General features: G+C 45.0%; 1 protein-coding gene across 2 annotated transcripts in view; it reads right to left on the reverse strand.

The window, feature by feature from the left end:
- Positions 1–505: 505 nt before the first annotated feature.
- LCK (LCK proto-oncogene, Src family tyrosine kinase) overlaps positions 506–13,587 on the reverse strand; it is a 79,230-nt gene continuing 66,148 nt past the window's right edge. For both annotated transcript variants that reach the window (XM_044286502.1, XM_044286501.1), the window contains exons 12-13: positions 5,547–5,678; positions 506–1,903 (exon numbers count right to left, since the gene is read on the reverse strand). In XM_044286502.1, the coding sequence (XP_044142437.1) occupies positions 1,701–1,903; positions 5,547–5,678 (335 nt within the window). In that variant the 3' untranslated portion in view covers positions 506–1,700. The remainder of the gene's footprint in view (positions 1,904–5,546; positions 5,679–13,587) is intronic.

A 13,587-nucleotide genomic window follows, 5' to 3' on the forward strand; every position in this document is an offset into this window, starting at 1 on the left:
CGTAAGGGAAGCAAGTCACCGCCGCGGCCAGTGATTGGCTGTGGCAATGTCAAACTGGATGTTGACATTGAGGGAGCCCAGCAGAGCGTTGCAAGCTTGGAAGAGAAGGAGTGGGGAGCCGCTGTCGGGAAGCAGGTAAGTCATCTTTCCTTTACAGGTCCAGCAAAGTGGGGTATTTGCCAATACCCCCCATTTTTTCACAGTGTAAATGTGATCACGTCTGGCCCTGACTTCTCCTAAAGTCTATCAAAGTGCAAGGGGTACAATAGTTGCAGAGAGAGCAGAGCCTCTAGGTGTAATGACAACATCCCCGTTGCTCCTAGAGGTTCATTTGCATATTTGAAAACTTCCTAGAGGCTCATTTGCATATTTTAACACTTCACAGCAATGTGAGCACGTATGAACATGTCTTCAGCAGCCAAGCGCATATGCAACAAGTCAGCCAGTTTCCTAGGTATAAATCTGCTGACAGATGCCCTTTAAGGTCCAGCAAAATCCAGGAGTGTAACCTTATGTGTCTTTATTTAATCTTTAAAATGCACAACTATTTTATACACACAGTTTAATGAAATGTTCCCTGCAGTTTTTCACATCTGAATTTAGGCAAAATAACCACATATACAGTATATACGGTATATATTATTTGGGATTATTCTGTGTGCATATAGGTATGTAAATGAGGAATAGGCAAGAGTTATATGAGGTATATCCTGTTATGGAAAACTATTGTATAGAAGACTAGAAGAAAATTTACCAGACAACAAACTTTGTGTTATACTTGTTTTCACACTTTGGTTGGTCCTGTGCATCCTCTCCTGTTCTTGTTGCCTCTCCAAGGGACATCAGGAGTGGCAGTGGACCAGAGAGTAATTGGTAAAGTAACTTCATAGCAAACTTCGTTATTTTGCAATTTAGAAGCCATTTTAAGGCTGGAAACCCATGGCAGTACCATCAGCATCATCATTGGTATATCTGAGTTCTCTACAACAATGCTAGTTTAAGGAAGATGAGCAAAAGGTGGTTGCTGACCACACATTTTTTCAAGGAAGTCAGAGGACAGATGATATCCTTTGACAAAAATCAATTGTCTATAACAGCTTAAAGCGTACCCTAGTTTAAAAAAAAGAAATTTGCAGAATGACTGTTTCTTTGTACAATTATAACTGTTAAGAAAAAGGTATTTTATGGGCTTCCCTAATGTTTCTTTCAGTCATATTATTCTCTGCACAACTAGATTAATTTCTCTCACAAGCAGTGGATGTCTCCCTTCTGTGAAATTTACCAGCACTGTACTGCTGTGATGTCCTTTCCCTTACTTCCCACTATGTTTGTTTTCAGCTCCAGAGCTCACAGAACAGATAAGGAGGGGGAAATCACACTTGCAGACACAGGAGGCTCCTATAATCTTCAAAAGCAGTGTAGAAGCAGTTCTTTTATCAGGCTCAGGATCTCAGCTAGCTCTGATATGCCCCCACTTTCTGTGAGCTGTCTTCTGAGTCTCTGTTACTACGGTCGGATCTTGCCTGACAACAGGCAGTGGACTGCAAATTAAGTGGAAGTGAGAGCCCTAGTGGTCATGACTGTAGTTTTTTGGGGTTTTTTTTCAGGTGGATGCAGGCATATTTTTTAAGTGAAGAAATATGCTAGTTACACCATTCTCTATTAAAGGAAATTAAATTGTGTGAAAGTACAGTGACTCTTTAAGGCTGAGCCTGATACTGGCCCTCTGTAGCTGTAAAAAAATCTTCCAAATAGGAGCGAAGAAATTCAAATGTAGGCCTTTCTTCAGGGATGTCCTTCCAACATCGAAGCATCAAATCATAAAGTTCCTTAGGGCAATCTTCTGGTCTTGGCATGCGGTACCCACGCTCAAGATGATCAATCACTTCAGGGTTAGTCATGCCTGTAAAATACATTTGCTTATAAAATTACGTTTAATAAAGTTGTTTTCAGTGTACACAGATACTATGAGGCATGAAACAGCACCTACAAAAAAAACGTAGGCCTCCAAATAATGGAGAGGCCCTCTAGAACTATAGCAATAGGTGTGTAGGTGGGCTACAATGTTAATAGAAGGGGTTCCTGATCCCAGGGATCAAAATCATCCAGTCAAAGTCTCAGGCCCGTCTCACAATGCTGGCAGGCTGTTTCGCCATAGAATGTCATAAATTGAACAAACAAAAAATGTTGTGCGCAGTAGTATTTGTCCAGCAATTTCTTGGCATATTTGCCAGATCACTGCCAGACCTCATTATAGTTAATGGGGCTGGACAGCATTCTGGCAAGCTGTTTGTGGCTGGCAAGCATTCCGGCTCGGCAACCTCAAGTGTGAAACAAACTTAAAAGGATTTATCCAATACTATAAACTGCACCCCCCCATATGCCGGACCCCTCAAAAGGGAATATACTTACCCCGCTCCCTGCACCACTCCTGGTTCCCGCACCGCCACTGCTGCTTCTCCCCATACACAGATGAAAACATCCGGTGTAGGGGGGGATATGTCAAGCGAATGACAGGCGGGGACGGGGACAAGCCTCCCTAGCGTCACCCGCGATACTAGGGAGGCTCATCCCCGTCCCCGCCTGCCATTAGCTGCTTTCCCAGACACCTGATGTATTCATCTGCACATGGGGAGAAGCAGCAGCGGTGGTCCGGTACCAGGAGCGGCGCAGGGAATGGGGTAAGTATATTCCCTGTGAGGGGCCCGGCACATGGGGGAAAGTTTATAGTATTGGATAACCCCTTTAATAGGGTATATGGTAAGGTGTTGATAATAAAGATAATTTCTTAAATGCTGTGCTTGGTACATGAACTAAGCTTAAACTTAACAATCCTGTCCATGAAAAGAAACAAGCATTGTTAAATCTGTCTCTTAGGTTCTGTACAAACTTCATAATGCCGCAGCCATAGAAGTCCATCAGGTCCTATGGTACCTCAATAAGCCTCTGAATTCATATAGGGGCATATTGGTTTTCTTCTGTAAGATTTTTATGGAATAAAATATGACATGCTCTTTCAGATGCCGTATTATGGAGCTTTTCTCTCTTAGAACAGAAACAGCATCAGTCGGTGCAACCTGCAGGGTGATATTAATATGCAGGTGCACATAGTCATAATTAAAGGGGAAGCAAGGCATAGCAACATTCTATAAAAGTACAGTATATGATCCATATGTAAAATAATACCACTTCTGATATACAGTCAAATATGAGGTGCTCATAAAATATATTTTGATCAAAAATATGTGTCTAGCCACCACAAGGTGATCTCAATACAGATGGGAACCTTATCTCTATGTCATTCATGGACATCTAAATGCAAGGACAGTGGAACCCATACAACCTGTCTGACTGTCACTCTGTGCCAGTAAGCCTTCTATGAGCAGGGAGGGCAGACTCAGCTATACATGTCATGCTATTTAACAGCCTGTGATGTAGGTGGGTTAGTGATAGCAACCAACATGGAGGCAACCACGTCTCCAGATATATATGCTGCAAACTCAAATAATAGAGTTCTGTCCTTTGGGTATGCAGCATGTATCTGGATGTGTGGCTGCCTCCATGTTAGTTGCTATCACTAACCTATGCACTTCACAGGCTGTTAATTAGCATGACTGGTATAGCTGAGTCTGCCCTCCCTGCCCACAGAAGGGTTGCTGGCCCAGAGCGACACAACAGGTCATGGCCTGCTCACTCAGAGAGGTGGTTTTATGGGTTCCACTCTCCTTGAATGTAGATACCCATGAACAACATAGAGCTAGGTTTAGAGTTAGGTTCCCATCCATATTGACGTCACCTTGCTGTTTTTATGATCAAAATATATTTGCTAAGCACCTCAAGTTTAACTGTATATTAGATGTGGTATTGCTGCCACTACCCCCCCCCCCCCCCCCATTCTCTCTTAAAAGCAAATTACGTCCATCATATGCACACACGCCACCTTTTTTAGGAACATTTCTGTGGCTCCTAACTTGAGGCCCCCAGATTTCTTATGCACGTGATTCTGTGCAAAGTAAAAAAAAAAAGTTTAAGATGCTGGCAAGGATTTATAACGTCCTTCCAATTACTGGCAAAATGATTATTAACAGTCTTCTTAAAGAGCCTCTGTCAGCATGATCTTTAAACCTATTTAACCTGGCATATTTCCTGGTAGGGTTGCTGATGCTGATTAAAATGTATATTTCTTTACTCTGTACGTTTTTCCATTGTTGCGTTATGAGGACTTTAATCAGTATGTAACTAAAGCCAGTTGGAGCACCGAGAGGCGGGCTGTATCGCTTCACGCACTACTATAGCTCCATCCCTAGTACTCACTACAATCCACCCTCCCCTTTGATTGACAGCACTAGACATCACATCTAGCGCTATGTTCTTACGCCTGCGCAGTTAGAAACAAACTCAGTGCACTCCATCTACTGCTGCTTGCCAAGCAGCGCAGTTTCACAGTGTGCAAGTGTCGACAATGTCATTCCACCCAGAAGTGGAGGAGCCGCCGGCTTTAGAAACAGAGGAAGAACACTTCCTGGTGAAATGACGTAGTCTACACCTGCGAACAGCAGTGCAAGAGCCAGAAGACAACGCTAGACATTATATCTAGCACTGGAATGTATTGGATAACACTGTAGTGAGCCCTAGCTGTACCGGTGCTAGAAGCGATATAGCCCGCCCCTCGGTGCTCCAACTGGCTAATTAAATACTGATAAAAGTTCTCATAACTCAACAACAGAAAAACATACAGAGTAAAGAAATGTATTGTTTTAATCAGCATGATCAACCCTACCAGGCAATAGGCCAGGTTTAATAGGGTTGATCATGCTAACAGAGGCTCTTTAAATAGCAGTATATTATAAGAATCGCAATTATCGGTAATTGAGATCCAAGAGCACAACTACTAGGGTACCAAGAATAGCAGTAAATCTGAGGGACTTCAAGCAAAGAGAGTAAGACTTAAAGAAATGAATGTAAACCAAATATTCATGAGCTTTTCATGTCCTAAAATAATTTGCCTCTGCTGGAGGTCATAGTGCTCCCGACTCCCTTTCCAATTCTCATCACAGCCTCCATAGAGTTCATTAGAGAGGCAAACACGACCCTCTACACTGAAGTCTTTGGGCATTAGAGAAAGCCCCCTGTTCTCTCTGTAGGTGAGAAACCCACACTTATCAAGCATTTATGCCATGCAGGGGCGTAGCTATAGGGGGTGCAGAGGTAGCAGGCCCAAAGACCCTTGCGGTGCATAAAAAGACACTGGTATCATAGGAAGTGCATGCTGGTCAAGTTACACCTCTGGCTGGAGGGAAGGGGTAAGGTCAAAAATTTGTTATGGGGAGGGGGGGGGGGGGGGTAGTGTGCCATTTCAATTTTTGCCTCAGGCAGCAGAAACGCTATGTACTTCCCTGCCCCTGGCCACAAAGCACTGAGGGAAGGGGGGCCCAAGCTGAACTCTTGCACCGGGGCCCATGAGCCTTTAGCTACGCCCCTGATGCCATGAATTCCTAGGATGAATAAAACTTTAATCTTTTCACATACTTTTTCTCTCATTTTACCTGGGTAAGGAATTCGCCCATGTGTGATGATTTCAGTTAAGAGAACACCAAATGACCATACATCTGATTTAATTGTAAATGTTCCATAATTTATTGCTTCAGGAGCTGTCCATTTAATTGGGAATTTGGCACCTGCAGTAAAAAAAAAAGAACCTTTTACTAATCTAATCTATAATATTAATAATAATCTGGTGCAAAGCAAAGAACAGATTTGTATTATTTTTTTGTTTGTTCTAGATTTGCTCTTAACATTTTTAATTCCTAACATTCTTAGAGGGGTTTTCTGGGATTTTAATATTGATAACCTATCCTCAGGATAGGTCATCAATATCAGAACGGCAGAGGTCCAACACCCAGCACTCCCGCCGATCAGCTGGTTGAAGAGAAGGCCGCACTCTGTGCGAGTGCAGCGTTTCCCTTCTATTGTTTACCTGCTCGCCGCCGATATCGCAGTGGTGAGCAGGTGTAATTACAAGAAGCCGTCGCATTCACTTCAATGGGACGGCTCCTTCCTGTTCAAGTGTACAGGAACGAGCTGTCCCATAGTAATGCTTACAATTGTCAGTTTCTGTGTGTTTACTGTGGTCATAGAAATATAGAATCATGTTATATTAGTATTAGGCTGCATTTACATCAACGCTAGCTATTTCGGTTGCTGTGCTTTGTTAGATAAGCAGGACAACGAAAATAACAGAAGTGCCAAATTTGGCACATAACTGAAACCAACAGAGCTGACCAGACCCCATTCTGTTTATGTTCATGTGTCCGTATTTTGGCAGAATCTACAACTGAGGCCCTGAACTGATCCTCGAACACAGATGTGAACATGTCCTTAGTGGCATATAACCCATAGAGAAAAACTTTTTTTAAGGCCGCTTTTAGACGAGCGTGAGTATAAAACAGCTCCCGTCCTGAACTTGCAACCCTGCTGGGGTCGCATAGCATTATATTGATTTATGATGCTATGTAACCCTTACATTTCTGGAATGTATTGGATAACACTGACAGCATTATATCAGTGTTATCCAATACATTCCAGATGCAGTGGCGTACATAGAGAAGTAAGGGCCCCATAGCAAGGATCAAACCATGCCCCCCACACAGGACACAAGGGTTTCTGCCTAAACCCCTTTCAATGACCCTTGGGCCATTTTTTTCCCACTGCCTCAATTGCTAAAAGTTGTTTCTTTAGAGGAAAGAGTCCTGACCAAGTTTTCACCCCCAGTAGAAGAGGGGATGATCCCATCTGGGCCCCCTCTTGCCCTGGGCCCCATAGCAGTCGCATGGTCTGCCACTATGGTAAGTACGCCCCTGTCCAGACGTCTAAGGGTTACATAGCATCAAAAATCAATATAATGCTATGCGACCCCGGCAGTGCTGGAAGTTCAGGATGGGAGCTGTCTTATACTCACGCTCCTTGGTAGAATGCAATTTTACCCCACAAAGCATTTTTTACAATACAAGACATGGTAAATTAAATGGTGCCATTAAGAAATAGATCTTAGGTATAGAAGGGTTAGTGGCTGCACCGATGGGAAACAGTGGTGTGGTGCTCTCCCCATGCGACTCACCCCTGTGTCGCCGAAAATGGATAAATAAATAATGTAAGATATAGATGTGGGGGGCACTCGGTATCCGGGTTAGATGTGTGTGGTTTGTAGAAATGTTGAGGGGTTGGTAGTATGATTGTATTATAGGTGTGGGTTGTGCTCTTGAAGTAGTATATAATGATCACATCATAGTTGTTGCTATTAAAAAATTATAATTTATTGGTGTTTAAAAATTGTTGTTGATAAAGATATATAAATAAAAAAAGATAAAAAAAATGAAAAAAATAGAAAAAGGGAGAAAATTATCTTAGGTCCACTTGGTATGAAGTGAGAAATAAGAATGTATCAGGACCTAGTTCGCATAGTCAATGTTCCTAATGTCTTTGATTTAACATTGTTGTCCAGTAGGGGGAGCTGTTGCAGCTAAAGATCGTTACAGCTGAAGGTGATTGTAGCCGGGAACGATGGATGTGCCAGATTAGCTGGGAGTAAAATGTAAGTACATATGTAGCAGGATTGACATGTGAGTTGCCCCTATATTCGTAACTTTGTGGCGATACAGGTTAGGTAAGCCGGTAAAATAGAATAAAATATGTTGCAAACATTAATATACGGCTAAAAAGGAGGAGCGCAGACAGGTGCTTGATGCAGATGCACCCTATTAGGGTCCATTCACACGTCCGTAACGTGTTTTTCGGATCCGCTGATCCGTAAAACACGGACAGCGGCAATAGGCGTTCCGCATTTTGCGGACCGCACATTGCCGGCACTATAGAATATGCCTATTCTTGTCCGGAATGGGTCCGCAATTCCGTTCTGCAAAATGTGGAACGAAATTGCGGACATGTGAATGGACCCTTAGTGTTACGTTACCCGTTCTGCTGCTGTGTTGTTCGCCGGCCTTGCTCTACGTGGCAATACAGGTTAGGTATGCCAGTAAAATTACAGGTTAGGTATGCTGGTATCCTGCAGTATCGCCACCCTTCAGATTGCAAAAACAGAACTTGGAGATATGAACAAACAGACACCTGCCGATCTTTCTAAGGAACGCATCAACCCAAGGACTCACATTAATCGGAGGAAACTGACACCAAAATAAATTTGTAAAGTTGGTTCCCTATTTTATGTTGTTCATTTTGACATATACAGTGGCATGCAAAAGTTTGGGCACCCCTGTCCAACATTACTGTTACTGAAAGGAAAGGAGTACCTTGCAAAAGTATGGGAACCCGAAGAGATTTAAGTGATAACTTTGACCGAGGTCTCAGATCTTATATAGCCTGTTAGGGCTAAAGGGGTTGTCTCATCTCGCTGTTACTAAGGAGAGATGAGACACAGTCCCGCTCATCAGCCGTCCAGGAAGCAGCAGAGCGATCCAGTTAAAAACCAATAAAAACGAATTGTGGTTGTAAATAATTTTTGACCTAACATTTGTCAGGGAGCAGGGTGCTGTGTGAAATTGATTAAAAAACACTTGCCTTTTAAATATTCTGCACTACAGTTTTGGTCCCAGCTGCTCGAATCCACACTGGGCTTGCAGTGGTTATTTGCTGTTCTTTGTTCACGTGGCTGCTGCACCTACTCACTTGCAACTGTGCTCACGTGTGCATGAGTGGGATGTGCAATGGGAGGCCTCCCCCTAGGGCTCTCTATATAACGTCCCAGGTTTAGGAATGCCGAGTAGTATAGTGCGGCTTATCTGTGTATCTATGTGTGTCACGGTGCTCCTACCTGGATACGGCTGGACCCCAGGCTTTGGCTCTGAAGCAATAAATAGGGGGAATAATTGAGGGATAAAAGAATAACTTGAGTCCAGACCTTGAGATGAAGTCCAGTGGCAGCTTTAATTCACATAAACGTTCTCCAAAACGGTTTACAGGCTTTGTCTTGGTTCTAGCAGGCTTTAGCATGAAACTGGCAGGCAAACTTCACTCTGCTATATCTGTACTGACAGGCTGGCTACATAACTCAGCTTCCTCTGTATGCTGCACTTTCTCTGTAGTCTGACTCTAAGTTATGCCAGGGAACTTTCCTCCTGGCTCCTAAGGCTTTAAGCTTTGGCATTCATGCTCTGGCTGGCGTGGGCACATCCAGCAGAGACGTGCCCCTGTACACCCTTCCCGTCGCAGGGGGTAAGCTAGACGAACTAGAAACTGGTCCCCACCCTTCCTGCAGAGGGGGGTTAGAATGGAATGGAAGGTTCCATTCTATCTACATACAGCTCTGCCATATTTGCTGCCACCTGCTGGTGAACCAGGCACATTACATATTAATATAACAGTTGCATAACAAAATAGGAATGCACATTGTGGAGTACCTGGAATAAATACACAAGATAACATAAGGTTAGAAGTAGTAACACCACTCTAGGTTGTTACATTCCCCCTTACTTAAAACGAAACCGTCCTCGGCTTGTGCTTAGGTTGTGCTCTAAGGGTACCCAAGGAAGGTTAAAGGGTTGCATAAGACTATATACTATTACATACATAGACTGACTTAGAAACAGCTACCACTAGGTTCCTGCCCGTATGAGTAGGGTGTCTATTCACAGTTCACCCTCTCGGTATAACCAGTGAACCAAAAATATACTGCACTAAGCACTCAAATGCTCCACACAGAACTGGGCCAGAGTCGTATATGGAGCGTGGGGGTGTCATGTACTGTAATCCCTCCACAATACTATGAGACACCCAAAAATAGAGTGTGGATTTATCCTGTAATCCCTTCCTAGCACCAAGGTCTATATAAAGCTTTTTGCATGGTCACATTGATGACTAAACAGGTAGCTAAAAAAAACATACATATCCATATGGCTGTGCACTAAGCATTAGGACACACCAAAGTAGGAGGAGGAGCCTGTTTTCTCCCAAAACTCCCACGAGGGTTAATCCCTCTACACACACATTTTTACACGTCCTCAGAGGCAGTCCATATGAGCAATAAAGGACACTAGCTACATAAAGTCCAAGGTCCATTTAAAAGTGCATACTTGATCACATTGCGGTACCTATAAGAGAGTACATTCAATGGGATAAATACTTGAACATTGCTAAAACTTTAAAAGGGTTAGTGCAAAAACACAGTGCAAATATAAGATGCAATAGCATAGTGCAATTAAATTAAAATTAGAATCTTTTCCTTCAGTGCGGCCAGAACAAGTGCACCAATACTGGGACAAGTAGTGCAAAAGTCCTTTGTAATCCACATGAGGTAATAATGTTATTATTTGTAATCCACATATAAGGGAAAATAGCAGCAATGGTAATGAGAACCCTTTGAGCAAAAGGGGCTCCCACTTAACCTGAAAAGGGGGGGGAAAAGGAATTCCCCACAGACGTGCGCATCTTGGAATGTTTCTGCAGATGGGGGAGTCCTGACAAACATGTCCATCTGGATGAGGACCAAACCATGAGCAACAAACAAACAAAATAGCCAACACGTCCTCACCCGTCAAGAGTAGTCCAAGATGTGGCTCCCATTAGTTGCTTTCTCTTCAGGATCCAATGGAGGGGCTGCTTAGAGGAGGTACCTGAAGTCCTCTTCGCTGCTGCTGCTAGAAGACATCAGAGGGCGCTCCTGCCTCTTGTAGGCCAAACTCGCTGCCATGGTGGTTCTCCGCTGACCTCTAGTGGAGTACCGCAGGACTGGGTGGTCACATTGGCTATAGCGGCAGCCACATTTTCCTTTGCAGTGCTGATACCTCCTGCCGGGGCTCAGGATCTCCAGCTGTAGGGCTGTGGCCAAGGGATCTCCAGTGGTGATGATGGAGAACAGGGCTCTCTTACTGCGGCCGATGCCATCTTCCATGGCAATTGGTAATTGACCACCCTTTGGTGGTAGGAAAAGGCGACGGTTGACAAGCATCCCAGCTGGACAGTTGGCGGCGGGGGTAGACCCAGGATCAGAAGCTGCGGTTGTGGCTTTTCTTGGAAGCGCAGGACTCCCTCCGCGGTCTCCTGGAGGCAGCGCACATGGCCTTTGGCGGCTGGATCCTCCTGTCAGCACTCAGCTACTGATAACGGGACAAGGGGTTTGGACAGGAGGGTCACTCCCTTGAGGGAGACCATGGGGATGTACTCCACGTGGTCCCCCATGTATAAGCTATGACAGGCTTTGGGCAGGTAGGGGCGTTTCACAGACTTGTGTCCCATAAATAGTTCTTTGCCACTCTCGTCGTCCATCAGGAAACCAGAGCCGCATTCCACGGAGAAACACAGGATGGTCCCTCCGCCAGGCCCGTCGCTACCCAACAGGCAAAACAAGCAATTGCTTGGGGCACCGAGCTGGCCCGGGGCCAAGCAGAGCCGGTGCTTGTTTTGCTTCCTTTAAGGCTGAGTAACTCAGAAGATCCAATGGTATATTCTAACCCCCAGGCGTTCCCATGGTGATGGGGGCGCTTGCCTGCGGGTTAGAATATACCATCGGATCTGAGTTTTACAAGCTCAGTGAGATCGTAAAAACTCAAATCCGATGGTATATTCTAACCCCCAGGCGTTCCCATGGTGACGGGAACGCTTGCCTGGGGGTTAGAATATACAGGGCCACACCGCTTACAGCAGTATATTTATAAACTAATCAGTAACTACTTTAACTTTAATCATTGCTCATTGCTGAGCTCTTTACTTGGATTATTTGGATATCTTACTTTGTCTTAGCTCCGGTAATAGCAGGCAGTGCGGGGGGCGGCGCTCACTCACTGATCAACGCCACGCGCCTGCTCCTCCCACTAGGCGGCGCAGGTGCTTGACGTCAGTGAGTGAGCGCCGCCTGCACTGCCTGCTGTTACTGGAGCTAAGAAAAAGTAAGATATCCAAATAATCCAAGTAAAGAGCTCAGCAATGAGCAATGATTAAAGTTAAAGTAGTTACTGATTAGTTTATAAATATACTGCTGTGAGCTTCGGGGAGGGGGATCTGTGGATGGCACTGTAGGGGGATCTGTGGATGGCAGTGCCATCCACAGATCCCCCTACAGTGCCATCCACAGAACCCCCCTCCCCTAAACAGTGCCATCCACAGATCTCCCCCCTAAACAGTGCCATCCACAGATCCCCCCTAAACAGTGCCATCCACAGATCCCCCCTCCCCTAAACAGTGCCATCATGTGGATGGCACTGTTTAGGGGAGGGGGGATCTGTGGATGGCACTGTTTACGGGAGGATGGATCTGTGGATGGCACTGTTTAGGGGGAGATCTGTGGATGGCACTGTTTAGGGGGGAGATCTGTGGATGGCACTGTTTAGGGGAGGGGGGATCTGTGGATGGCACTGTTTAGGGGCAGGGATCTGTGGATGGCACTGTTTAAGGGGAGGGGGGATCTGTGGATGGCACTGTTTAGGGGAGGAGGGATCTGTAGATGGCACTGTTTAGGGGGGAGATCTGTGGATGGCACTGTTTAGGGGAGGGGGGATCTGTGGATGGCACTGTTTAGGGGGGATCTGTGGATGGCACTGTATAGGGGAGGGGGATCTGTGGATGGCACTGTTTAGGGGCAGGGATCTGTGGATGGCACTGTTTAGGGGAGGGGGGATCTGTGGATGGCACTGTTTAAGGGGGATCTGTGGATGGCACTGTTTAGGGGGGAGATCTGTGGATGGCACTGTTTAGGGGAGGGGGATCTGTGGATGGCACTGTTCAAATTTCATGCACATTAAATGCAACAGCAGTATTTGCACTGTAAACCTCCTTTTTTATTTATATAAAATGTGGGTGAACTTAAACTGTATGGCTATACTGTGGTTCCTGTAGGCTTTGCGTGCGTAAGTTGTGGAGGGGGGGGCCTCCATGTCTATTTTGCTAGGGGCCCCCAAATTCCTTCAAACGGCCCTGCCTCCGCGCAGCTCCAGCCTCGGATCCCCCGGCCGTGGGTGGTCCAGAACATTGGTCACCCAGTCCTCGATGCTTTTTTTTGTAGTCCCACATTGTAAGGGCATGAGCTGTAACTTCCGGCGAGTCCATGGGGTTCAACTGTGTAAACGAACATTGGGCTTCGTATTTTACATCAGTTTTTGGTGTAAACTGTTGCAAAACCGTTGTAAAAAAATCTGGCTTTTCATACTGTATGGTATCCTTTCTGTCCCCAGCATGTCTCCTCTTGGTTGCTGGTTATGCACACTGCTGTGTCCCCTGTCTACTGTTTTGTTGGGCTTTTCTCTGCGTGCTAGAGTTATGCGTATACACATTATTCCTCTACCCAGCCAACCAATGTGATTGGTATGCGGCATGCGCAAACCCTGAATTTCATGTATACTTGGTTGGTATTCTTAAATTATACGAGTGGCCCTGATTAGCAAATGTGTAGTAGGAAACAGTGGCATGTATATACTCAGAAGAGGGATGTAAATAGCAGCAGCAAGTAAAATAGAGGTACATTAACAGATATACAGGTTTTTTTTTTACCAAGATGGTCATGACTAGAGATGAGTGAATCGAAGTTGACGAAGTGGAATTCGATGCGAATTTCAGGAAAAATTCTATTTGCACCGAATCCGA

This window comes from Bufo gargarizans, chromosome 3, assembly GCF_014858855.1.
Source record: "Bufo gargarizans isolate SCDJY-AF-19 chromosome 3, ASM1485885v1, whole genome shotgun sequence".
NCBI classification, from domain to species: domain Eukaryota; kingdom Metazoa; phylum Chordata; class Amphibia; order Anura; family Bufonidae; genus Bufo; species Bufo gargarizans.